General features: G+C 35.6%; 1 protein-coding gene and 1 long non-coding RNA gene across 3 annotated transcripts; both read left to right on the forward strand.

The window, feature by feature from the left end:
• Positions 1-2264: 2264 nt before the first annotated feature.
• Positions 2265-27866, forward strand: LOC149834726 (calcium/calmodulin-regulated receptor-like kinase 1). 2 transcript variants are annotated; one of them, XM_090010279.1, is made up of 8 exons: positions 2265-2395; positions 18178-18541; positions 18803-18953; positions 19734-19860; positions 25518-25603; positions 25688-25759; positions 26401-26604; positions 27148-27866. In XM_090010279.1, exons 2-8 carry the CDS (start codon positions 18228-18230, stop codon positions 27553-27555), a joined length of 1362 nt encoding a protein of 453 aa, XP_089866405.1. In that variant the 5' UTR covers positions 2265-2395; positions 18178-18227; the 3' UTR covers positions 27556-27866. The 2 variants fall into 2 exon arrangements, with proteins under 2 accessions (XP_089866405.1, XP_089866404.1); XM_090010278.1 differs by lacking the exon at positions 2265-2395 and having other exon boundaries at positions 18416-18541; positions 18844-18953.
• On the forward strand, positions 7344-8857 carry LOC149834727 (uncharacterized). Its single transcript, XR_016432562.1, has 2 exons — positions 7344-7459; positions 8006-8857. It is a non-coding gene; the product is annotated as an uncharacterized LOC149834727 (long non-coding RNA).
• Positions 27867-27971: the final 105 nt, after the last annotated feature.

A 27971-nucleotide genomic window follows, 5' to 3' on the forward strand; every position in this document is an offset into this window, starting at 1 on the left:
TCAAGGCCTTGTCAGATCTCATCCTATAATAAAGGTTGCAAGATGGGATACTAAAACCAAGCCTGATTTTTGCCATGAAGTATGGCATCCATGTTGGTTTCTTAATTAAAGTCCTAAAAAAAAAAGAGTCACTTGATTTTAGCCAAGCTACCATAGAACCCAAATAGAAAATGCCATGCAAGAATAGAGAGACTTTACATAGAAATAAAACTTGGACCCTAATTCCTCTTACAACACCCCACAATCTAATAGGTTTAAGTGGATATATATGATAAAACAACATGTTGATGGGGCCATTACCATGTACAAGGGGTACAATTGGCAAGAAGGAATAGATTATTGTGAGACTTTTAGTCTAGTTGTCTAAACCATATATGTTAGAACAATTCTCTTTATTGTTGTCTCTGGTGATGGTTGGCAGATTTTTCAACTAGATGTTAATAATGCTTTCCTACGTGAATTTTTGAAAGAAGAAGTCTATATGGTACAATTTTTAGGCTTTATAAATAAGAATCACTATGCAAACTTAAAGCAAGCTCCTCATGCATGGTTTGAGAAGTTAAAGGTGCACTTAAATTTTTTTAACTTTGTTAAGTCTAAAGCATACTCGTATCTAGATTAATTTTTTTTTTTTGCATATTTTGATATATGTAGATGACATGGCAAGAAACTCTCGTCATGAAGTAAAAAATATCATTAAATCCTTTGGTCAAGGATTATCGATTAAAGACTTGGGCACTTCACTATTTTTTGGGTATTGAATTACTCCAAGACCTGTTAAGTGTTGTATTGACTTAGAAAAAATACATTACAGATCTCCTACTCAAGTCAAGCATAATAGATTACAAAAGTGTAGCCACTCTCGCAACTTTCAAGGTATTATGAAGAACTACTGAAAAATCCTACTCAATACAAAAGTATCATTGGGCACTATGAAGTATGTTATATTCACACTTCTGGACATTGCCTTGGCATTAAATAAGGCATGTCAGTTCATGCATGAGCGAACACAGAAACATTGGACTCATGTTAAATGTATCAGCATTTTCATATGCAGATTTGGCAGGTCGTTCTGATGATCAAAAGTTATATCACACTCTTAGGGCCCAACTTCTTGTCACGGAGTTCTTATGAACAATATACTGTTACCCAATCAAGTACAGAAGTAGAGTATAAAGCTATTGTTGAGACAACTTCTGAATTATTGTAGCGTAAACAACTTTTGAAGGATTTGTATGTAAGTTCTACTAATGTTACAGTTTTGTGGTGTGATAACATATTTCACCGTCAATCCGATATTTTATGCTAAAACAAATCAAATCAAAATTGACTATCATTTTGTTAACGACATAGGGTGATATTGAAGTGACTTTTGTTCCAACTGAAGAATAAATAGTTGCCGTCCTCACTAAAGACAAGACCAACAAATTTTCATGATTTATCTGGATTTTGACAACAAGAAAATTTCTCGAGATCATGTTCTTCATGATAAGATCACAAAAAATTGAAAATATTGGTGATATTTGTGACTGGCATTTAATTAAGCTTTAGTGTGGGATGAATATGAAACTGTGAGTTGATTTGTTTAGTAGAATCAGTACTTAAGTGAACCAGATATATATCTTTGTCTATCTGGGCACTCATGGTACGATCCATAATGGAACCATTCCCTATGGATCTTAACGTGTGATTCTGTATGGATGAATATGGGCAAATCCTGCTTATCCAGGTCCATATTGGCTCTACTTTGTTTCACCCCAATATCCAGCTGTGGTTCCCCATCGTCCCATCTTTGAAACATCTGGGATATTTTTTTAAATATCTCGAATTTATCGCCATATTTCCCAAAGTTGAAATTAATGTAACCAACAACTTTGAAGAATGTGACAACTAGATTTAAAAATATCACGAATTTATACCGATATTGATGCGATGTCAACGGTTTTCAGTTTAATTTTGACCGCTTTTATATTTTCTGTTATTATTTACGCGGTTTTCTACTGGGAAAGATGTCCTTTTTTTAATTGATCGCGAGATTTCCTTGCGATAAAATCCAGATAAGAGATGCTGTTGGAGGGCGGTCCAGTTGTTATGTAAATTGATCGGGGCATTTTCGTACTTATGCGGGCCTCATCTCCATTTCCCGGGTAAAGCATTACCGCCGCTCCGCGTTAATTAAAATATTAAAATATAATCCGAACGGCGTGGATTTCTTTTCTTTTTTTCTTTTTCTCTTTAAAGGAAATTAAAAATTTGCTTCTCCTGCGTAAGCGACCATTCTCTCTCTCTCTCTGAGAAAACGACGTCTCCTTCTAGAGTTCATTCCGTCGGATCTTCCGCCGCTCTCACGCCCTTCTCTGTAACTCACGCAGCACGCTCTCCGGCGCCTTTTCGGGTAAGATTCTGAGATTCCTAACGGAGTCATCATCTCGCTTCTTCTTTTTCTTCTTATTGTGGGTTTTTTTAGAGTTTTTGAGTTCTTTTTTTATACAGATCTGTTTTTTTACTTTGTTTCGGTGGATTCAGCTCGCCGGATTTGGGTTTGACTTGATATATACATCTTTTTGTCGTTTAGCTTGTTTTTCTGAAGTGATTATCGAGAAATCTAGTGATTCACTGGTTGAATTTGGTATGCTTTTTGTTATTTTGTGTAAATTTGTGTGATTTTGGAGTTGCGATGGACTGATGATGCACTGAAATAGTTAGCATTTCTTTGCAAAAGTGTGTTTTTTGAACGATTTTCTATTCTATCGGGTTATAGAAAAAAAGTCAGAATTCAGTTTTCGGGTCTGACTTCATGCATTTTGCTTTTTCCCTTCACCGCTGGAGTGTTTACCGTGAAACTTGGTGTTCTTTTAATTTGGTCTGATTTTGTTAGTTTTTGTGCATGTATGTGGTTTTAGAGTTTTAGTAGACTGATAATGAACTTCGGCTCAGATAATGAAAATTTCTTTTCCAAATTAAACGTCTCTCTTTCTGATAGGTTCTTTGTCGAGTTAGCAAAAAAAAAAAAAGGATTCATGTTTCGGTTTGACGATATTTTTTAGTTTTTAGCTTGACCTGTGTAGTGATTATCGTAAAATTTGGTAATTTTTAGTTGAATGTGGTTTCATTTCATATTTTTGACCGATTGGTGTGGTTTTGGGGTTTCAGTAGTCTAATGACGAACTTCGGCTGAAATAGTGAGAATTTCTTTTCCAGCTTAGGCCTATCTCCTCCCTTTTTCCTCTAGAGCTATCAAAAATTTGAAGATTGAGAGCAAGGTGGATCGAATCTTCTGTTTGTGATGTTTGTAATTCTTACTATGGATCATTAGTTGGTTAATCGTTACAAGATCTTTTCTTCTTCTCTCTGTTTCAACCACTTGTCCATATTGGCTCTACTCTGTTTCAACTAACTTGTTTTGGTTTATTGGAGAATGAGGTTGAAGCTTATATCAAGTTTTTGTTTTGGCAAATGTAATGATTCTTTGTACCTTAATGGAGCCATAAGGATGGTAATCTCCTGAGGAATGAATGCCACATTCTTTGCACTTACTGAAATTATGTGGAATTGTTTCTCTTTTGGTTTGTGTTTGGTTTTATATAAATTATGTGAGGCCTTTCTTATTTTTAGCTTGCAAGGTGGGATTTAGCAGTTCTCTATGAGTTCTTTCCACATAAAACAAGATTTGCAATCACAACAAGGTCCAGTTGGTGGTGATGTGGTGTGCTTCCTGGTCTAATGAATCGCAGATGAAACAAAAAACAGGGACTTCATGCCATCCTACACAAGAAACATACTTCATATAAATGATCCTGATGGAGACTGAGATGGTAGTCTTTTGGCTAAAATAATTTCATGTTGGTATTATTGTCCATTTTTGTGTGCTATAATGGTGAACTTCCAAACCAACCCTCTTCTGATACCATCACTAAGTTTTTCATAACCATTTCTTGTTGTCGGATGATCATATATGAATATTCAACCCATCAGTCTTTCCCAAAAATTGCTTGTGACGTTCATAACAACTCTTTTTCGCCAAGCCCAGGCAAGTTCCTCAGATCCACCTAACTGCTTACCTGAATAAGTTAGCTCTAGGGATCAATAACACATGCTCACTTGAAAAAAAATGGCTTGTTGTTACCCTTTCTCTCATACATCTTGGGCTTGTTCTGGGAGCAGGAGAAAGCTAGTATCTACTTGAATAACAGCAGGGGCCAAACACTAGTGAAAAGCTCATGAAGGACTTCGTCAATTTTGGATGCGTGCATATCATCTTTTCAGTGCATAGCATTGCTGTCTTATTGTGCTAACTGTCCTTTTAAGAAGCTGGACCATAAAGAAAGGTGAGCAGATGCCCACTAAGACTAGGTACTCCTCATGTGAAGAAATCCTAGGGTTACTCAGCTGGTGTTGCACCCTCCCCAAGATCTGGTTTTGAAGGTTCAGAACTTGGACCTAAAGGGTGTGAAAGTGTCTTCAACAAGATACTATGATCAAGACTTTAATATTCTTGATAAAAAATGGCACACATGCACAAGAAGAACACTTAGAACACTTGTGCATAAAAGCACAATTTCACAAACTGTCACAAATGCACAAAAAGCATAAAAATAAATAATCAAACTTTATTAGGAACTTAGGCTTTGACCCAAAGCCATGAGAAAACAAGGAGGGGAATACCCCTTTTTATAGAGGAGTGGATGCCTTGGAGGGGCTCCACTTCTAGCCGTTGGAGCCCCTCCAACGGTCACAAATGTGACCGTTGGAAGGGGCCCAACGACTAGATGGTGGGCCCCTCCAAGGTGTACACCACATTTTATAAAAAAAGAAGAGAAAAATAAAATAAAAGAAAAAGAAAAGAAAAAGAAAAGAAATTACAAACATATTCGAAAAATGAATGTGTAAAAAGACTAAACTACCTCTATGGCTAACAATAGAAAAATATATATTTTATATATATAATAAGTAGATACATATACATATCGCCGACCCCAATTGTTTTGGGATGAAGGCGTAGTTGTTGTTGTTGTTGTTATAATAAGTAGATACATATACATATATATAATATATGTATATGTATTACCTTATATATATAAAATATATATTGGGTTACATGAGCCCTTCTATTGTGATCCCCATGTCTTCTAGCAACTGATGGATCTATACAATTTCTATGGTAGTAGTCGTCATGACATCTAAGAGCCAAGATGTCTTACCGGGAGGTGAGGGTGTAAACATAGCGGCTCCAGAAATGCCTCCCTTGAGAAGAGGTTGTAAAGCTTCTACGATTTGTTGAAGAGAAAGAGACCCATTTGATGATGATGGTCGTTTCTCCGGTTGAGATGTCATAGCCATTGCAAGTAATTTCTTCCATTTTGGGCAAATAGGTTTAATGTGCCCCGACTCTTTACAAAAGTGGCATGTAAGCTTGCTATAGTCCCTCTTTGTTTCTTGACCACTTGAGTTTTAATTCTTGAAGTGAGGAGGCTTGTAGGTCCTTAAGTTGCTCCCCGGTCTTGAGATGACATTAACACCTTCATTTTCTTCATTGTTGGAAGGTGTAGCTAGAACACTTGGGTTGTTCTTGCTTATACCCATCCCAGTCTCTTCCCCACTAAGTTTAGTAATTACATCTTCAAGAGAGGGGGAAGTGAAGGCGGATAAAAGGGAAGACTGGATTTGTTCAAATTCGGGCATAAGCCCATTCAAAAAATTAAAAAATCTATCTTCTTCCAATTGTTTATGGTGAAGCTTTCTCCACTCCACTTAGGTTCAAGCATAGCAAGCTCGTCTCAAATAGAAGAGAGCTTGACAAAGTACTCTCTTATAGTCATCTTCCCTTGTTGAAGTGTTAGCACCTTTTTTTGGAGATAGTACTTATGGGACAAGTCCCTAGAGGTGTACATCTTCTCAAGATATTCCCATGCTTGAGAAGCCTTCTTGAACTTGATGATATTTGCATTAATTCTCGTTTCTACGAATGAAAAAATCCAAGAGAGGATTTTAAAATTCTTCATTTCTCATTCTTCATGCTTTTTCGTATATTCTTCAAGAGCCTTTGTTCTTTCATCATCTTCACGAATTTTTATCTCTCATTTCTCTAGCAAGGTTATCTTGGGTTCCGGTTTGGGAATCGAGCCTTGGACATAGCTCCAAGGCCCTTTTTATTTGATGTGAGCTTCCACGTTTCCGACCCAAACATGATAGTTGGATCCATTGAGTTTGAAACCAAGAGAAAAATGAGAGTCTTTTCACCCATTAGAGAGGAGAGATGATGAAAAACAATACGTACCTCAGGGGCTTTTCAAGTCTTTCTTGATAAAGGCGGCTTCTAAAATATTGCCCGAAGTAGATGATCCACTCCAAAATTCAATATCTTGAAGGTACATTTTTTGAGGTACTCAAAAATGAAGAAACACACGACCCTCTTTCTTCAAACGAGGCTCTGATACCATGTGAAAGTATCTTCAACAAGATACTACGATCAAGACTTCAATATTCTTGATAAAGAATGGCACACATGCACAATAAGAACACTTAGAACACTTTGTGCATAAAAGCACAAATTCACAAACTCTCACAAATGCACAAAAAACATAAAAATAAATAATCAAACTTTATTAGGAACTTGGACTTTGACTCAAAGCCATGAAAAAACAAGGAGGGGAATACCCCTTTTTATAGAGTAGTGGATGCCTTGGAGGGGCTCCACTTCTAATCGTTGGAGCCCCTCCAACGGTCATAAATGTGACCGTTGGAAGGGGCCCAACGACTAGATGGTGGGCCCCTCCAAGGTGTACACCACCTTTTACAAAAAAGAAACAAGAGAAAAATAAAATAAAAGAAAAAGAAAAGAAATTACAAACATATTCGAAAAATGAATGTGTAAAAAAACTAAACTACCCCTACGACTAACAATAGAAAAATATATATTCTACATATATAATAAGTAGATACATATACATATATATAATATATGTATATATATTACCTTATATATATAAAATATATATTGGGTTACATGAGATTGATTACATAATTTAACAAGGGGATCCCTAGGTTGGCAACAAACGGGTATTCTAGTTGGAATTCGACGAAGGCGGGAGGATCATGCATGTGGTTACGGGCCCTTTGGACTTGTGGCTGACGTGTCTGGGGTGTTGTGCCCTGATTGACATGGTGTGGTAAGGGTCTGAAGCCTCTAATGGTGACAATTTAGGAGATACGAGAAGCTATAGGTCCAGAACAACAAAATCAGGTAGGTCAAATCTATGCTTGGTAAGCGATTCGGGAAGGGAGTTCGGTCCATATCTGAAGGGACTGAACACAAGGGTCCTAAGGTCATCTAGCGGCGAGGAATAGGGTCTGCTATAGGTGTTGGGGTTTAGTAAGTCTTGCTGACTTGTTGGATGGGTTGGTGGGGTCAAAGAGGCTAAACAATGTGTTCTGTCGGGTCGGCATGGTATAATTTTGGGTTTCAGGCTATGTCACATGGGTGCGGGTGCGACACGGGTGCGGCACAATTTTAAATTTTTTGGACACGGGGACTCGGCAAAAAAAAAAAATATATATATATATATATATATATAATTTTATTTTATTTTTAAAATGCCACAGCACAGTCAGAGTCTGTGACTGTGCACAGTCCACAACACTGTGACTGTGCACAGTCACACAGTCACAGACTGTGCACTGTGCACACTGCATAGACTGTGCACTGTGCACACTGCACAGACTGTGCACAGTCTGTGACTGCAGCACAGTCACAGTCTGTGACTGCAACAGTCACTCTTTTTATATATATTTTTTTAAATAAAAAATATAAAAAAATGGTTTTTTAGGGACATTTTTGGACTCGGTCAAAGTTGATCGAGTCCAAAATGTGGACGGACTCGGCCTAGACTTGTTGACCGAGTCCGACTCGGCATTGACCGAGTCTGGTCCGAGTCCGAAGCCGCACCCGTGTCGGGGCGTGTCGACTCGGGTGCGGCACCTCCTTAGCCGAGTCCGTGTGACATAGGTTTCAGGATTCTAAAAAGGAATAAGGGCTTGGTTAAGGTTGCAGTTAGGATCAAGGATAAAGTAAAAGGTCTAGGAACATAAAATACTTGGGATCTATGTCACATAGGTGTGGGTGCAAATGCGGCACTTTAAAAAAACTTGGGTGGGTGAGTGGGTGGAGGGTGTATATATATATATATAATTTTTAACAGTTTTAAGTTAACATTACATGTATGTGTGTGCATTTATGTATTTAAATATATATTATAGATAAAAGTGGACTTGATTAGGGTTAACTGAATCTACTTTTGGATAGAAATGGACTTCAGCGTGGTTCACTTCACTTAACACAAAGGAAGTTGTGTCCAAGTGTCGCACCCTCCTGGGTGCAGGTGTGATGCGGGTGCGGTGCCCTATTAGAAGAGTCTATGTTACTTAGACTGAGATTAGTCTGAAGAGGTTGATAAGTAGAACCATGGCTGACAGGGTCCCCATACGATTTTCCGGGTAAGGGTGAATTCAATACGATAAGAGGGGTTCGTGAAGGGCTTGAGCCCTTTGATGATTCTAGACCATCAGCCAGGGATGTGCCAAACGTGCACCTGAGAGAGAGATAAAGATAGAGACATTTGGGAGAGAGAGAAGAGAAAGTAAGGGAAAGAGAGGGAGAAATAAATCCAAGATGGCATAGATATTATTCAATAATCTCTCAAAGTGTTTTTCAGCCTTCTTTTATAGAGTGGATGCTTGACCTAATGAATAACCAATATAACTAATCAAGAAACCAACCGGGAACAAGAAATAAGAAATTGGATAAGAGAGAGACTTACACTAACCATAACTCCCTACCTACCAAGAAACAAGATTAAAATACCTTAAAGAAAATAACAACTAACTAATCTAATTGGATAGGCTCTCTATAAGAGAGGAACTTCTCAATTCACACCCCTCATGGGGCCCACCTGGTAACTCAGCTTACTCCTTATGGTGATATGTGTCAAGCACTCAAGCTTCTCGTCTCCCTATGAAAGAGCCACCTCAACTGTAATGTCAGCTGTTTGGATCCTACCTGGTCTTGGACGACCCTCTTTGCTTGTTGGGTTGGGCGTGTGGATTCTAGAGCCTAGATCTAGATCCTTTATTGAAAGTAGGATCATAACAACTGGTGTCCATTAGTCAATATGATCAATGGTGCCAGCACACTGAAGATATCACTGGTGGAATATCAAGGGTGGGTGAATTGGGAAAGGAGTTAATAATGATTGAAGTGAAAGATAGGGATGGAAGGAGTACGAAGGATGAGGCAAAAGATGACTTTCCCAGTTAAGCTTGTTGGAAAGATAGGGATGGAAGGAGTACGAAGGATGAGGCAAAAGATGACTTTCCCAGTTAAAATTCTAGTGATTGTACTTTAGATAGTGGGATGGATGATATAGCTTGAAGGTTCATATGAAGAGTAATCCATAAAATTTGAATGACGTGTTGGTAGGAAAGATTATAGGGAATGGGTGGTCACGACCAGAGTTACCGGAAGCGCGAAACGTCGCGCTTCCGAAGCGTGAGGGGAAGCGTCCCCCTTTTTTGGGAAGCACGCTTCCCTTTTATGGGAAGCGCGTCCCCCTTTTATGGGAAACGCGCTTCCCATAAATGGGAAGCGCGCTTCCCCCACGCTTCCCCACGTTTCCCCCTCGCTTCCCCATTTTTTTCATTTTTTTTCGCTTCCCCTCGCTTCCGGTTCGCTTCCTAGGTCGTTTCCGAGACGGTTCGGAATTTTCTTCTAAGTGGTCCCACGCTTCCCCGCTTCCTAAATTTTTGAAAGTGCCTCGCTTCCCGCTCCCGCTTCCCGTATCGCTTCCCGCTCCCGCTTCCTCGACTGGTAACTCTGGTCACGACAAAGCACTTGAATTTTGCATAGTCAACAAAGCCACCTAGGTGAGGCAAATATGTAAGAAAATAGGCGGATGTATAACCCAAGAAAGTCCAATAATGGACAAACACTATGGCATTCAAACAAGAAGTCCACAAAAGGACAATATGAAAGCCTAAAAAGGCTACAAAGACAAGAAAAATAACGGAATATTTATTGGAATGGGCCTTCAAAGGCATACCAATACAAGGGGGAATGACCCCTATTTATACAACAAAAGGGAGCAAAAAGGGAGAGCCATTTGGGGCTCCCCATAGAAACGTTGGGAGCCCCTAACGGTCACATTTGTGATCGTTGGGAGTCCCAACGACTCTATGTGGGACTCCCAATGCGTGTTCCAAAAAGGGAGAAAAAAGAAAAAATACAAAAAAATGAAAAAGGTAAAATAACCTAAAAAATAAATAGTTGTTTCTATAAACAATTATGTAAAAAGACAAAAATACTCCTATCAAGTATTACAAATGAATTACATATTTATATATATAGACATGAATACAAAGAACAATATTCTAGCCCAAGAGTTGCAAAACAATATATTGTAAAGCAAGAATAAAATGGTTTGAACAAAATAGTAACCACTTTTTGAATCATTAAATATTAAGAAAGACAAGAGGAGTATCCCTCGAAGATGGAATTAAATTATAATCAACTTATTTTTCATAAGAAGATTTGATTATTTAAAGGACATATGATTCATTAAGAAGAGATAAACAATTATGCATAAAAATTATCTTAAATGAAATGATGGTCTTCCAAAAAAACATACAAATCTCTCAAAAGAATGTCTAGTAAAGACACTTCAAACAAAACCCATAAAAGGGTATAAGTGGAAGAGCACAATAAAAATAAGTAAATATTTATTTATGACAAAAATGCTTAAGAAGCATTGAATATGCACCATGTGAAAATGTCTTCAAGACTAAAAAAACATCAAGTTCGAAAAATGACTTTAATGTGAAAACATCTTCAATAAAATCAAGTCCAAAGATGACTTGGTTAACCCACAAGAATCACAAAGAGGCTAAGTGCACAAAGGCACAAGAAGAACACTTGGAACAAGTGTGCATAAAGGCACAACACATTCAATAGATCACAAATGCACAAAGGCATAAAAATAATATAAAATCTTTATTTAGAGAACTCAAAATCTTTAGAAAGAGCTAATGAACTTTATGCATGCAATTATGTGAATCATGCACATGAAACAACAAATGAAAAAATAACAACTTTTATCAAAGATGAGTTAATTAAATTTATGCATACTACAATGTGGACACAATAATCAATTAAAAGCATAATTCATTCACCCATTCTAGAGTGATTTTAAGTATAGAGGACCAAATATACATATATATATATATATTTATCAATGAAATACAAATACATGAATTTTATCGATAAATATTTTTCCATACAAGGAATAAGTAGTAAAGAATTTTAAAAGATTCATTAAAGAATTTTAAAAGATCCTACATGACAAAGGGAATGATATAATAAGCAAGCCAAACCAATTTGCGAAAGGTGACAAATTAAAAAAATCCCATAATATCAAGAAATTGTATTTTGCAAACTTTAATAATGCAATACAAGATGCATGGAATGATTTCAATCAATCATTTCTCATAGAAGAGAAGATGAGTTTGACAATTTTGAAAAAATTCTCAAACATTTGAATAAGTAAATTAGAGCATCGGTTTAACCATCACAAACAATCACCTCCTAGTCTTCCAAACCTCAAATATCAAGTGTATCAACGGCTAAACCAAGAACATAAACAATATGCCACTAAAGGGCAAAAAACACACACGAACACGAAGGTGTGTAAAAACCTCTTGTCTACATAATGACACTTGAAACGAGTGTATCAATGACTAGAACAAGAGCACAAAGCCAACAAAGGGCTAAATATCACACACAAAAGTATGAACAAATGTCTCTTGTTTACATATAGTGACACTTAAAATCAAGTGTGTCAATTACTAGAGCAAGAGTACAAAGCCAACAATGGGCTAAAAACACACACGAAGGTGTGAATCAACATCTCTTGTCTACATATAATGACACTTAAAATAAGTGTATCAGCTACTAGAGCAAGAGTACAAAACCAACAATGGACTAAAAACCACACACGAAGATGTGAATAAACATCTCTTGTTTACATATAATGAGACTTAGATAAGAGGCATAAAAAAGAGAAGACACCCGAGGTAAGAAGGCTTGTAATGAAAACACTAATGCAATTTAAAAAATATCAATTTAGAACACATTTCGAAACACTATGGTTTCAAAAAATAGATAGTCATCACAGATATACATAATTAAAAGCATCCATAATAAAGTCAATGGCCAAAGAACAAAGGAGTGATATAACACACTCACAATCAGAGATCTCATAACTGTCAGTTAAAGTCAAACTACAAGTTGACAATCTAAAATGACATAAAACCAACTCACCTCAACAAACATCTCCGATTCAACAATAATAAGGCCAAGAAGATTGATGCAACATATAAAAGTTTGTGATAGACAACGCAAATGTCATAAGAAGGCAATAAATACTCACGGAAATCATTTTCCAAATAGGTTAGTTCATAAAAGGAACCGATATGAAAAAATAATTTCAAATCGAAAAAACCAATAATGGTAGAAGACCAATCTTAGAAAAAGTGCAATTATATGCATAACAATACATCTCATGACAACCTTTTGAATAAACAAGAATCATGCTTAACATAATCAATTCTTCAAGATGAAGTCATAAATTCACCGATCAAGTAATAGATGCACTAAGGCTCGTTACATATAAAAGATTTAATAATTTTTAAAGAGAAGACAAGGACATATTGTCTTAAAAAGAAGTCTTTTAAAAAACAAAAGTCTACTATGAGACAAACAAAACATGTAATATTTAATGAAAAAATGCATATAAAGTTTTTAGGAGAACTTTTTATAATCTCAAAAGTAAGCATAATTACTACCAATCATGCAAATGATCTAATAATTCATAGTTATATAGAAGCTATGAAATTATACCAATCATTATTCATAATGCAATATATTTTGTGTGATTATGACACATTTTTAGAGAAAAATGAGTTAACATTATAAAATGTATTCAAAGCATCCAATGCAAGATTTATTTTCTATATAAAGGTCGAATAGAGATGAGCAGAAATATCGAAGATCATTCTCAAGCATAATCAATCGAGAATGTTTTTCAAGGAATTAGTTTTGCATAATGAGGAAAACATCTTAAAGTTAACCATTGTAATGAGATATACAAAAATACAAATTACAAGGGATAACACAAGAAGATTCAATAAAAAACCAAATATCACAAGCATATAAAGTGCAAAATAGACAAAAACCTACTAACGGTTAAATGCCAAAAAACAAAAGAATAATATTATTGAAGGGAAAAAGTGAGAGAAACGTTGAAATCACATGAGTATGCAAAAATACCCACGATATTACCAAAGAGTTAAGGAAAACATGATGGCATAAGATGTACATCATATAAGTTTCTAAAATTTTCATAAAATTCATATAATATTCCTAAAAATCATATTTTAACCTATGTCACAGGGATTCAGCCAGACAGGTGTCGCACCCACGTCGACGTGACGCGATGCGGGTGCGCGTGCGGCACCGGGTGCGGTCAACCCGACCTTGGGTGCGTTGACCGCACCCAGGGTCATTTTAGTCCAATTTTTTGATTTTTTTTTTTAAATTTTGCCCTGTGAAATGGGGTGTGGAATTTAAAAAAAAAATTCTGCTGACAGCTGACCGTGCAGCGGGACCCGCCTCTTGCTGGATTTTGATTTTGATTTTGGCCTTGATAGCTTCGGTCTCTTTAAAGTTGCCTATTCCCTGACGAGGACTTCCAGATTCTTCACCTCTCCCCACCCCTTGCTGGATCTCTGCAGGTAGTGATGAGAGAATGAAAGGATGGAACAACCGATGCTTGCTTGCTTGCTGCTGCTCTTGTTTTATAAAGGGGGCACTTGTGTCCACAACATCTGACGAACTTTGTTGGCATCCCATGCTATTCCTGCCTCCAAACAATGAATTCACCGCGTTGGAAAACATACTGTTAACTTGGAAATGATGATCCATCTTCCTCAAAAATTAAAACCAAAATTCAAGAGCCTTTTGAAGTCTTTATCCTTCAACCATCCAGATCTTTCTTCGTCAAGGATTTTCTCTCTCCATAATAAATGATAATGGTGGTGGTAGCTTTTGTGGCTATTAGTATTCACTTTTCTCCTGACGAGATGGGTGCTCTAGTCGTAGCATGGTGTAGACCTCTCTTTTCCACATGTCAAATCCAATAAATTTCTTTTAGCTGTCATCCAGAGTCCAGACTGAAGATCTGTGTGCAACTGTATATAAAATGAAATTTGAAGAACCCTAGGCAGTGGCGTGGCAGTGGCAGTGGAGCTGTAGGCCTCGTGAAGACTCTCTCTCCAACAAACCACATCAAACCTTTCGCTTATATTTTTTTGTGTGAAGACCAGGGAGTTTCAGACATGATTGAATCATGACAGTCAGCAGAATGCAGCAGGCTGGGTCAATCAGATTGCCAATCCTTTCAGTTCATCAATTTTGTCCCGTTGCGCCAAAGTATACAATAAGCAGAATGTGGGTAACAAGTCTTCAAACAAACACACCAGCAAAAAAAACTGGTTATAAGTCATATATATATATATATATATATTGGCGCATCCCCGCACCCGGGTTTTTTGGAAGTGTCGCATCCCCGCACCCGCACCCACACCCATGTGACATAGATTTTAACATATGCCTAGAACTATCAATTTCGATAAAAATCAAATGCATACAACAAAGGAATTAACCATATGAAAAGCACAATATTTAAGATTTTTAAAGGAAAATCATCTATTCTTATAAAATATAAATTTTTTTATGATGATATGTAAAATTAAAACCAATATTTTATGGAAATATGCTTATGTACGAGATTTAACAATTACTTTAAAAAACCTATTCATTTTTAACATATTTAGCAAGAAAAGTATCCATATATGTATATATATATATAATGATCAAGAAAATAAGTGTTTTCTCATGCATGAGATAAATAATACACGAGACACCTTTTAAAAAGTATGTGATACATACCGGATAACTTCTTTCTTTGAATCCAAACCTTGAGTGACACACTTTTCGAGGCAACCACCATGATTACGCAACACACGAGCTATTCTTCTAGAGACCTCGCTCTGATACCATGTAAGAAAATAGGCGGAAGTGTAACCTAAGAATGCTCAAGCATTCACAAAGTCTAATAATGGACAAGCACTATGGCATTCAAACGAGAAGTCCATAAAGGGGCAATATGAAAGCCTAAAAAGGCTACACAAACATGAAAAATAATGAAATATTTATTGGAATGGGCCTTCAAAGGCATACCAATACAAGGGGGAATGACCCCTATTTATACAACAAAAGGGAGCAAAAAGGGCGAGCCATTGGGGGCTCCCTATAGAAACGTTGGGAGCCCCCAACGACTCTATGTGGGACCCCCAACGCGTGTTCCAAAAAGGGAGAAAAAAAATACAAAAAAATGGAAAAGGTAAAATAACCTAAAAAATAAATAGTTGTTTCTATAAACAACTATGTAAAAAGACAAAAATACCCCTATCGGGTATTACAAATGAATTATATATATATATATATACATATGTATATATATTTTTAACAAAATCTAGCAAAGCTTGCCCAAGATGGTGCTTGTGTGGCTTTGTCATAATCATTTGATGGCTCAGATAAGCAAGACATTGTTACCATCTACAAGACCTTCATCTCATACAATGAACTATTGGTCATTAAACACTTGTTCTGTTGTTAAGGACTTGCTCGAGGTGAAGCATCAGTGTGCTTGACTGTGAGCCTCACTCAACAGAAAACCACTAGAGAATTAATTGTGACACTCATCTATTGGACTTGGTATTTTTTATTGAAGTTTTGTCAATACATGCATGTTAATGGTTGCTCTTAACTCCAATCTTTATGTGATGCAGTGAGTTTTCGCTGTATCAGATATTTGGCAAAATCGGGTCAGCTGGTTGTCGTTGTGGATCAAATCGGACCTTGGAGCGTCTCATGACCAGTGGCAACATAGTTATTTCAAATTTTGAAATAATGTAAATTCTGAAAAATTAATTTTCTAGAATGAAGTGATGTTTTGTATTTGCTTAGATTAGGATTATTTAAGTATTTTAATTGAGTATTTGTTTGATTATGGTTAGCTATTTACTATGTTAGTTGCTAGTTAATACAATTAGTTGGGTAAGTCTTAGGTAGTCAAAGTAGACGTTGGAAGCTTCTTGAAATAGGTTTAAAAGCATGCGGTTGGGAAGGTTTTAGTTAGGGTAGACATTGAATAAGGGAGACTCTTGAGGTGGGTTTTAAAGCAAGTACTTGGGTGGTCTTAAAAGTTAGTTGGGTGGTCTTAGGGAAGAGTCAAGTTGGAAGTAGGTAGGGTTTTTTAAATAGGTTTTTTATGAGGCTCACGCCTTTATGTCTCTTCTTCTATTTAAACCAACTCATGTAACATTCTAAAGTAGAGTGAGTTTACTGAAATCTCAATTTTTTTGGAATCCTCTTCTTTGGTGCGTGTTTTCTGTGTGAGAGATGCCTAAGAGAGAGAGCATTGATAAACCGAGGGTTGAGGTTCAGCCGTTTTGTTCTCGCTACCATGTGCTATGAGTGACGCCCGTCTTGGCTGGGCCCATGTTGGAGCTAAGTTGATGCGGAACCCCTGGTCGGTCTCCATCAAGCCGTGCACTGACAGGTTGCTGCGACAACCTGTTGACCGGTGTTTTGGCTGACGAAGGACCTTTGGGTGTTGATCAAGTTACGATCAGCATAGTCTTGCTGTGCGCTCTAACTCTGTCCGTCATGAGCTCCCGGCATCGCCATCATTATGTTGAAGAAACTGTTTACTTCAGGCATAGCTGAAGGGATTCAAACTTGGTTTCCTCTATTGGCATTCAGGAGCTACTCAGGGCTAGCACTTGATTTTTTGCTGGTTGTTTGAAATTTTGTTGTGTTGGACTTATATGCTTGAAACCTTCTACTAGTCGGACTCTTCTGATTGACCATCTTTCAGCTTTAGACCACTACAATGCTCAGAGTTTTGTGTCTATTTGTCTAGTGTGACTTATTTTCACCCGCGCAGTGTCCTGAAACTCAAGGGTTAATTATGACTTATGAGACTGTGCTAGCACCCTTATCTTTACTAGTAACTGATTAAGTCATAAAAATGTCCGGAAGCTTCATGAACAACCTGACATATCAGGTGTCTTCTAAATCTTTGACATCATCTGGCATTGGACTGGGAGGCCTTACATTAGGAATGCTGGTGTTTGTGGCGAAAGTATAATATTTATATCTTCATGAGGTGTTCATCATCATCCATGTCAATTCTAAATGATCCTTTTGAAACCTTGGAGGTTCACTTGCAAATCATTCTTGATGTCTGTTGGTGGACTAAGGGCAATTGAATTATATTAGCCGGCTTAATTTGCATTTGAATGTTTGGTTGCTGGGATTTAAGAACTTGTACCTGTCTGAACTGTTCTAAATTTTAAAAAATACTATGAAAATGAAAAAACACAAATCTACAAAAACAAGTGGAGAAATGTCAAAAACAACATGCCAATGTATGGGGAAAAACTTATGAAAATTTTCAGGGCCAGAATGAGTTGCATTAATTGCTGGGATTGGAGAAACCATATATGCTTATGTGGTGTGGAATCTTTTAATTTTAGTTTGTCTTTTGGAGGTTGTGGTTCCATCACCTTGAGCTTGTGTTACGGTAACTGGGTTCTTTCTCTTTTATATCTTGCCTATCATTTCTAATATTTGACTTCTTGCCAGAGATAAAGCTTTTCCTTTCCTGGTTTTGTTGCCACCACATTAGTATCTGACTCAAGTTAAAGCTTCAATACTGCATGTTACCACTTATCTGATTATAAACTATCATCCAAGGATTATCTCCCGTTGATTCTAAACTAGAAGAAAGCAGGATCACCAACTTGTGGAACTGTGATCAAGAAAAAACATTTGTTGGTTAACTTTCACCTTGTATTTTCCCTGTAAATGCGCGTTTATTGTTTAAATTTTAACCTTCTCTTAACTGTTTGCGACATAAAGATATTATTTAAGTTTTAAATGGTTTCGTTTGTGTATGGTCTTAATGCTTCAGGTTCTTGACTCATGATGGTTTTTGTCTGCAGGAATTTATATGGAGTAGAAGATATAACCAGAGTACTTCTCATGCATAGAGATGAAAGGTGCATCATGGGGATTGATAATTGGGATCTCCATAGGAGTTATAATTGGAGTGTTTTTGGCTGTGTTTGCTTTCGTTTGTATTCGCTTTCGCAAGAGACATGCAAAAATTGGTAGCAGCATTTCACGAAGGACTTCCAACATCCCGATTCGTGGCAATGGCCTGGATGCCAGTACAGTATTGTCTGATTCAACCATCAGTCAGGATTCACCAAAACATTCAGACGCAAATGTCTTGTCCTTTTGGTTTGATGGACCTAGAAGAAAGAGTATAGCTTCGATGTCTGGAATACCTAAATATTCTTACAAGTACACACTCAAACTACTATTGTTGTATAACTTACTTTACCTCAAAAACAAGTTATATAGCTGACTTACATCTAAAAACTATAAGAGTTTAATTTATTATTTTTTATGTATTTGCATTATCTAGTGCACAAGCACTTGGAACTATGCATTTGATTCTATTCATGCATCCATTTAGATATTCTTTCTATTAGGAACTTTTCATATATTTTAATTGTTCATTTCATTTCTTTAATTGATCCTCTCTGGGTAACATATTTACAGGGATCTTCAGAAATTCACTGATAATTTCACAATGTTAATAGGACAGGGGGCTTTTGGTCCTGTTTACAAAGCACAAATGCCAACAGGTGAAACAGTTGCTGTTAAAGTTGCAGAAAATTCCAAGCAGGGGGAAAAGGAGTTCCTGACAGAGGTAAGATGGTTAAAAGTTTCTGAATTTGAGTCTCACAATTTTTAGCAATAACTGTAATGTGTCTGTCATGATGTTTCAATGTCATTGTTCAAACATCTGCATGTTCGCCAATTTATGGCGCCCTATCCTCCCTTTTGTGGATCTTTATGCAGAATGTGTGATTCAACTATTCAAGTTTACTAGTCTCTCCTAAATGCCAGTTTTTGTGCATGAGTTCGTTGTGTGGTGCCCTATTTTTTGATAGCCAAGCTGGGGAATAGTTACTTTGGGTCTCAGACCTTGGATTCATCTGTTAAGATACTGCAGCCATACCTGGCCCTTATTTATTTACCCATTCTTCTCTACACAACAAATTCAATTCCTAGGAATTTAATAGCATGAAAGTATTTCATCAGATTGAAGTATCAAAATAGTGTCATGTTATTGTTGTGATAATGTTGGAATATACTCGATTAGGTGATATTTGAAATATCAAAATATTTTCCGGATTTCTTTTTTGTGTGGAAAATTCTTTCAGAAAATATGAAGATATTTATATAAAGGGATCATATGAGAAATATGAATTTTTACTGTTTTTATTTCTTTGATTTATTGCATTGTTATGCAAAATTCTTTAGGATTTAGTTCCAACTACTTACAAGGTAAATAGTCTTGGGAGATGATCTTAATGAGTTAAGCACACATTTATCTCTTTTTCCTTAATCTTGTTCTTATTTACTCTTGTTCATTACATGAGTACAAAGGTTTGGTATGAAAAGTCATTGAACCTTCTATTGGCAGGTTCGGCTCCTTGGGAGGTTGCATCATAGAAACCTTGTAAATTTGGTGGGATATTGTACTGAGAAGGGCCAGAACATGCTTGTATATGTCTACATGAGTAACGGCAGTCTTGCTTCTCATCTGTATGGTGAGTAGATCTATCCACCTGTAGATGTAGAATTATGAGAAATCTGGTCTCATCATGAAATCTACCTGTAGAACTTCTCTCTGGTCTCAATCATCTCATTATGAAATCTCTCTCTCTCTCTCTCTCTCTGAGGACTGAACTTCTGAAAGCAGAATGCTGCGATTTTACAGCCTTTCCATCATACAGCAAACTTACATATTGGTTTTAAGTTGAGTTTGCATGAACTCTTGCAGGTTTGTCTTTTCACCATTATTTGCCATTGTTTTGTGAACCAGGATACTTGATTCCAGTTCTTTTGTGTCCTTGTGGATTAGTCCATTCTATGAATGTTGGAACACCATGATCTAGTTCAGACACTGGATGCCATTTTTTTCATCTTAATTTACATTTCCCCTTTTATTTGTCTTTCATCATCAGTTCATATATTGTTGTCTTAATTCTGATTGTAGCATTTGGGTACCTGCACAATATGGAACATTAATTTGAGAAGGCCCTTTTGAACACTTGGCAAACAATCCCAGTGATCCTCAGTGAATAAGATAACAGCAAGATCACTTTTTTCCTTCTATAGGGTGTTCTAAGAACTTTTGAGCCAATGACACATTTAAGTAAATTGCTGGGTGATTTTAAAATGTCACCTCATTGTCATGATGACACATTTACTCCTCGATGATAACTCTGTTAAAAATATATATACATATCTATATATATACATACATATATATATATATAGAGAGAGAGAGAGATACATGTCTCTCTATATATAAATATGTAATTCATTTGTAATACCCGATAGGGGTATTTTTGTTTTTTTACATTTTTGTTTATAGAAACAACTATTTATTAATTAGGCTATTTTATCTTTTTTATTTTTTTGTAATTTTTCTTTTTAATCCCTTTTTTTGAACACGCATTGGGGGTCCTACATAGAGTCGTTGGGACCCCCAACGGTCACAAATGTGACCGTTGGGGGCTCCCAAGACCTATGAGGAGCCCCCAATGGCTCTCCCTTTTGCTCTTTTTTTTGTATAAATAGGGGTCATTCCTCCTTGTATTTGTAAGCCTTTTTCAAGGTTCATCTCAATAAATATTCCATTATATTTTTCATGCTTGTTAAGCCTTTTTAGGCTTTTATGTTGTCTCTTTGTAGACTTCTTGTTTGGTTGCCTTAGTGTGGACTTTGTGAATGCTTGCACATTCATGGGTTACACTTTCGCCTATTTCCTTACATGGTATTAGAGCTTGGTCTCTAGGAAAATAGATCGTGTGTTGCGATGGTTGTCTCAAAAAACGTGTCACTCAAAATTGTGTAGCTTGGATTCAAGAAAGGTTCTTATCGGGTATGTATTTCATATCTTCTTAATGTGTCTTTATGTATCTCATTTACGTATGTGTATCTCTATTTTAAATAGTAGCCTTTTGTTAAATAGGTTTAAAAAAAAGTAATTGTTAAAAATCGTACGTAAGCATATTTTCATAAAATATTTGTTTTAATTTTGCATATCGTCATAAAAATTATATTTTATAAGAATAGATGATTTTCCTTTAAAAATCTTAAATATTGTGCTTTTCATATGGCTAATTCCTTTGTTGTATGCATTTGTTTTTTTATCGAAATTGATAGTTCTAGGCATATGTTAAAATATGATTTTTAGGTATATTATATGAATTTTATGAAAATTTTAGAAACTTGTATGATGTATATCTTATGTCATCATGTTTTTCCTTAACTCTTTGGTAATATTGTGGATATTTTTGCATATTCATATGATGTCAACGATTCTCTCACTTTTTTTCTTCAATAATGTTCTTCTTTTGCTTTTTGGCATTTAACCCTTAGTGGGTTTTTGTGTATTTTGCACTTTATGTGCTTGTGATATTTGGTTCTTTATTGAATCCTCTTGTGTTATCCTTTGTAATTTGTATTTTCGCATATCTCATTGCAGTGATTAACTTTAAGATATTTTCCTCGTTATGCAAAACTAATTCTTTGAAAAACATTCTTGATTGATTATCCTTGAGAATGATCTTCGATATTTGTGTTCATCTCTATTCGACTTTTATATAGAAAATAAATCTTGCATTCGATGCTTTGAATATAATTTATAATGTTAACTCGTTTTTTCTCTAAAAATGTGTCATAGTCACACAAAATAGATTGCATTATAATGTTTGGTATAATTTTATAGCTTCTATATAACTATGAGTTATTAGATTATTTGCATGATTGGTAGTAATTATGCTTACTTTTGGGATTGTAAACTGTTCTCCTAAAAACTTTATATATATTATTTCCTTGATATTAGATGTTTTGTTTGTCTTATAGTAGACTTTTGTTTTTAAAAGACTTCTTTTTAAGACTGTTGAAGTCGGCTGGGGTTTTTGGAAAAAACAAAGAGAGAGAGAGAGAGAGAGAGAGAGAGAGAGAGAGAGAGAGAGAGAGAGAGAGAGAGAGAGAGAGAGAGAGAGGAAGAAAAATCGTGTTTTAAGCATTAGGCCCTAATCCCTTCTTAAAGGAATTAGTTAATAATAAGTTACAAAAGTACTCCATCTATTTTCCACTAATTACGTACTGCTACCCAAACTGAAAATATATTTCATTTTTCCTTTTTAACAAAGACAATATGCCCTTGTCTTCTCTTTAAAAAAGTTATTAAATCTTTTGTATGTAACATGCTCTAGTGCATCATTCCTTGATCGGTGAATTTATGACTTTATCTTTAAGAATTGATTATGTTAAGCATGATTCTTGTTTATTCAAAATATTGTCATGAGACATATTGCTATGAATATGATTGCAGTTTTTCTAAGATTGGTCATCTACTGTTATTGGTTTTTTCGATTTGAAATCGTCTTTTCATATCAGTTCCTTTTATGAACTCACCTATTTGGAAAATGATTTCCGTGAGTATTTATTGCCTTCTTATGAGATTTGTGTTGTCCATCAGAGACTTTTATATGATGCATCCATCCATCTTCTTGGCCTTATTATTGTTGAATAAGAGATGTTTGTTGGGGTGTATTGTGTGCACCTCGTTTTATGTCATTCTAGATTGTCTAACTTGTAGTTTGACTCTAACTAACAGTTATGTGATCTCTGATTGCGAGTGTATTGAATCACTCATTTGTTTTTTGCCATTGTTTTTATTTTGGATGTTTTTAATTATGTATCTGTGATGGATATCTAATTTTTGAAACTATGGTGTTTCGAAATGTGGTATAAATTGATATTTTTTAAATTATATTAGTATTTCTATTACAAGCCTTTTTACCTCAGTCGTCTTTTCCTTTTTATGCCTCTTATCTAAATGTTATTATATGTAGACAAGAAATGTTTATTCACACCTTCGTGTGTCATTTTTAGCCTATTGTTGGTTTTATACTCTTGTTCTAGTTGTTGATACACTTGATTTTTTGTGTCATTATATGTAGACTAGAGATATTTATTTACAACTTCATGTGTGATTTTTTGCCCTTCGTTGGCATTATGTTCTTGTTCTAGTCGTTGATACACTCGTTTCAAGTGTCATTATATATAGACAAGAGGTGTTTTTACACACCTTCATGTGTGTCTTTGGCTCTTTAGTGGCATATTGTTTATGCTCTTGGTCTAGTCGTTGATACACTTAATATTTGAGGTTTAGAGGATCATGAAGTGATTGCTTATGATAGTTAAACCAATGTTTTAATTTGAAAAATTGTCTAAACCCTTCTTCTCTTCTATGAGAAATGATTGGTAAAACAGCATCTTGCATTGTATTATTAAAGTTTGCTCTTGATATTTGTGAGTGTAATTTTTCACAAATTGGTGTTGATTTGCAAATATCAAATTTTCTTTATTATATAAGATTTTTAAAATCTCTCTGAAATTTCTAAACTTTTACTAGTTTCTATGGAAGATGTTTATAGATAAAGTTCTTTCGAATACTCATGATAATATTATTCTTTATATTATGAGTCTTTTGTGTACCCCTTGAGGGTTTCGAAAGTATCTTCCTTACATCAACACTTGTGTATTGTTATGATAGGGACGATTGGTTCATAATTAAAGGAACTTGATGCATTATATTAAATTCATGCTTGTTATATGCATTTTTATTGATACAAATAGTTATTAAGAATGCTTTTAATTGTATGATGCATGTATAGTTTCACACAATTGTATGCATGAAGTTAATTAGCTCTTTCTAAATCTTTTGTAGTGCTTACTCTCTTTCAATAAAGAACTTTTTATGCATTTGTGCATGTTCGCTCCTTTGTGAGCAATCTCTTGTGCCTTTATGCACATACCTTTTTTTAAAGAATATAGTAAGTTTATCAAGTTGTATTTGAGCTTGATTCTTTTGACGACATTTTCACATGATGATTGATTGAAATGCGTAGAATATTTTTTATGCATCATTGTTTTATCTCTTTTTGATGAATCATATGCTCTTTAAATAATAAAAAAATTTCATGATCAATGCTTCTTAAGCATTTTGGTTATAAATAAAGATTTATTATTTCATTTGGTGTTCTTTCATTTATACCCTTTTATGGGTTTTGTTTGAAGTGTCTCTAATGGACACTCTTTTGAGAGATTCGTATGTTTTTTGGAAGACCACCATTTCATTTAAGATATTTTTTATGCATAATTGTTTATCTCTTCTTAGTGAATCATGATATTTAAATAATCAAATCTACTTATAACCAATGTTATGATTTCTTGAAAAATAAGTTGATTATGATCTTTGAGGGATGCTCCTCTTGTCCTTAAAATCTAATGATTCGAAAAATTGTTACTATTTTGTTCAAATCATTTTATTCTTGCTTTACAATGTATTGTTTTGCAACTCTTGGGTTAGAATATTTTTCTTGTGTACTTGGAGTCTTCTTTTGGTTTGTTCTTTCTATGCAGGATTTTCAAGATGTGATACCTTCAATACATCATGGAGATAACCAATGAAGGTGCTTGGGGATGATCACCAATAAAGGCATTTTGAAGACTTATATTTGCAAGAATTTTCTGAGATGCCATAAAGATGAAGATTTTCCTTGAAGACTTGGACTTCTTTCCATGATTCGATTTGTTTTTCCAAACTTTCGGGATAACTTTCCCTGTCAAGTTTGAGGGGTAGTGTTAAATATATATATATATATATATATATATATATATATATATATATATATATATATATATATAATTCATTTGTAATACCTGATAGGGGTATTTTTTTTTCTTTTTACATAGTTGTTTATAGAAACAACTATTTATTAATTAAGTTATTTTATCTTTTTTATTTTTTTATAATTTTCCTTTTTTAATCCTTTTTTTTTAACACGCATTGGGGGTCCCACATAAAGTCGTTGGGACCCCAACGTCTCTATGGGGAGCCCCCGATGGCTCTCCCTTTTGCTTTTTTTTGTTGTATAAATAGGGGTCATTCCCCGTTGTATTTGTAAGCCTTTTTTAAGGCTCATCTCAATAAATATTCCATTATATTTTTCATGCTTGTGTAGCTTTTTTAGGCTTTTATGTTGTCCCTTCGTGGACTTCTTATTTGGTTGCCTTAGTGCTTGTCCATTATTGGACTTTGTGAAATGCTTGTGTATTCTTGGGTTACACTTCCGCCTATTTCCTTACAAACTCTACTTTCTGGCTACTGTTGCACATGCAGATGAAAAACACAAACCCTTGAACTGGGATGTGAGAGTACTCATAGCACAGGATGTTGCAAGGGGTTTGGAGTATCTTCATGATGGGGTGAGCATGTGCCTTTATCAGTGATTGAATTCATATCAGGGTTTTAAGTTTATTTGTTTCTTTATTTCTTTCATTTTTGTACAGGCTGTTCCTCCAATTCTGCATCGAGATATAAAGTCTGCTAACATACTTTTGGATGGGTCCATGAGAGCCAGAGTACGAAGCTTCTCCTAATCCTAATGGACTCTCATTTTGTACTCTTTATTGATCTTGTGGATTGACATTGTAAATGTTTGACAAAGATCAAGATTGTTGTAGATTTCAAGTTGGCCCCTAAACTGGGACGTAGCTAAGGATCATTTCAATCTTATCAAACTCACTGTTTATATGCAAAATGATCTACTATTGCTTGGTCACTTATGCCTGTTGATAGCATTGGTCATTTTAGGAGAATTTAAATGGTTTTTATTGAGAAATTCTTGGGGATTTCTTAAAATAAATAATACAAATGTAAACATAAAAAATTTCTAGACTAAATAGAACAAACGTCAAAAGAAAAAAATAAAATAACTGAATTTCTCAGGAACTATTACAAACATCATATTTTCATTTTTATTGAATTCTTTTTCTTTTTTACAAGTATCATGCAGCAGTAAAACAATCTTGATCTCCAGGGACTACCAAATATTCCTGCGTTAGAGGATTTTGCTTCTACTTCATCCTCTATTCATTCCTTAGTGATCTTCCTTACTGCCTATGCCTACAGCTTGTGAATCGGTTTAAAATTTGGATTGTGGAGATTTGATTTTTCATTTGTTTAAGTAGTCTTGACATATTAACTTTGCACTCCTGACCAGGTGGCTGATTTCGGGCTTTCAAGGGAGGAAGTGGCCAGTCAACGTGGCTCTAATATCCGGGGAACTTTTGGGTATCTTGACCCTGATTACATATCAACAAGGTCCTTCACCAAGAAGAGTAATGTTTACAGTTTTGGAGTGTTGCTCTTTGAATTGATCACAGGCAAAACCCCCAAACAAGGCCTCCTCGAATTAGTAGACCTTGTAATGCTGCTTTCATCTTCATTGCATTTTTTTTAATGTCATCTCATGTGTGGCGCTCATTTAAAACTTAAATTGTCTAATTTACATTTGAAGCCAAAGTTTAATTTTGTCATCTCATAATCGTCAGTTGGCCTCTCAGATTGACCTTGGCAAACCTAACTTCCATTCTGTTTGAGGACCATTTAATTATAGAACTTTGTATACATTGGAATTTGTTTGCTTCAGGCGTAGTCGACTTCAATCAATTGATTTGATGCCAAGTTTCTGAAAAAATACACTTCAGAATGAAGAATGAGCCACTCCATCACCATGTATGGAGATTCTGATGCAACAAATTCCGCATGCTATTTGGAAAAATCACTCGTCCTAGTTGCATTATTTAGTTATCTTATATTTTACTTTAATTCTTCATTTCTTCTGTCAGAAGCATCCTGGAGATTCTTGCAATTCCTTTGTGGTTCAATTAGTTGGGTTTGTAATCGCTGACGATAGTCTTAATCAACTGTTTGTACAATTTCTTTATGATGATTTTTCCATGCACAGGCTGCGTTAAATACTGAAGGAAAAGGTGGCTGGGAGGAAATTGTTGATCCTCGACTTGACGGTGATTATGATCTCGAAGAGTTGAATGGCATGGCAACGGTTGCATACAAATGCATGAACCCGTCGCCAAGGAAGCGACCATTTATGAGGGACGTAGTTCTGGCTATAGCACGGATCTACAAATCGACTTGCAGCAAGAAGCATAGGCCAACATCGTCTCTTGCGATGGAAGAAGCTGCTGTATATACAATCAAACTAGAATCACATGGCCCTGCAACGGAACTGCACAGAGAAGGATCTTTTGATGAAGCTTCTGTAGATCTGAGCCGGTTAGAATCTCAGACCCCTGACATGGAACTGCACAGAGACGAATCTATGGACAGCACAGCAGACTCTGCAAAAGTTTGAGACCTCAGCATGTTCTTGCATATGCATGTGGGACATTGTGCAAAGTAGAAGAAAATCTGAAGCTAACTTGTGCCTTCTAGCGTTTCCAGGTCTCTTATGTATGCTCTCAATTGTAACAGTCGTTTTTGGGTTTTCATTTTTTATTTCTTTATTAAATTTCTGGGGTCTGTCCATGTGTTGGAACTATTACTGGTAGTTTGACCCACAAATCTGTAAAAATTCGTTTTGGTCATCCTGGTCTGTTAAAGTGTGTTTGTTGTACTTCATGTTTTGGAATTGATAGAGAAATTGCATCAACTTTCTTTGGGTGATTCTGATACAGGCACAACCATTTCTTCTTCTTCTTCTTTTGGAATTGTTGAATGCTAGGAAGAGCATATGCCCTACCCTAGATAGCAAGAGCTGATAGAAGAATC

Source organism: Nuphar pumila, chromosome 6 (assembly GCF_984573655.1).
Source record: "Nuphar pumila chromosome 6, dmNupPumi1.hap1.1, whole genome shotgun sequence".
Classification (NCBI taxonomy): domain Eukaryota; kingdom Viridiplantae; phylum Streptophyta; class Magnoliopsida; order Nymphaeales; family Nymphaeaceae; genus Nuphar; species Nuphar pumila.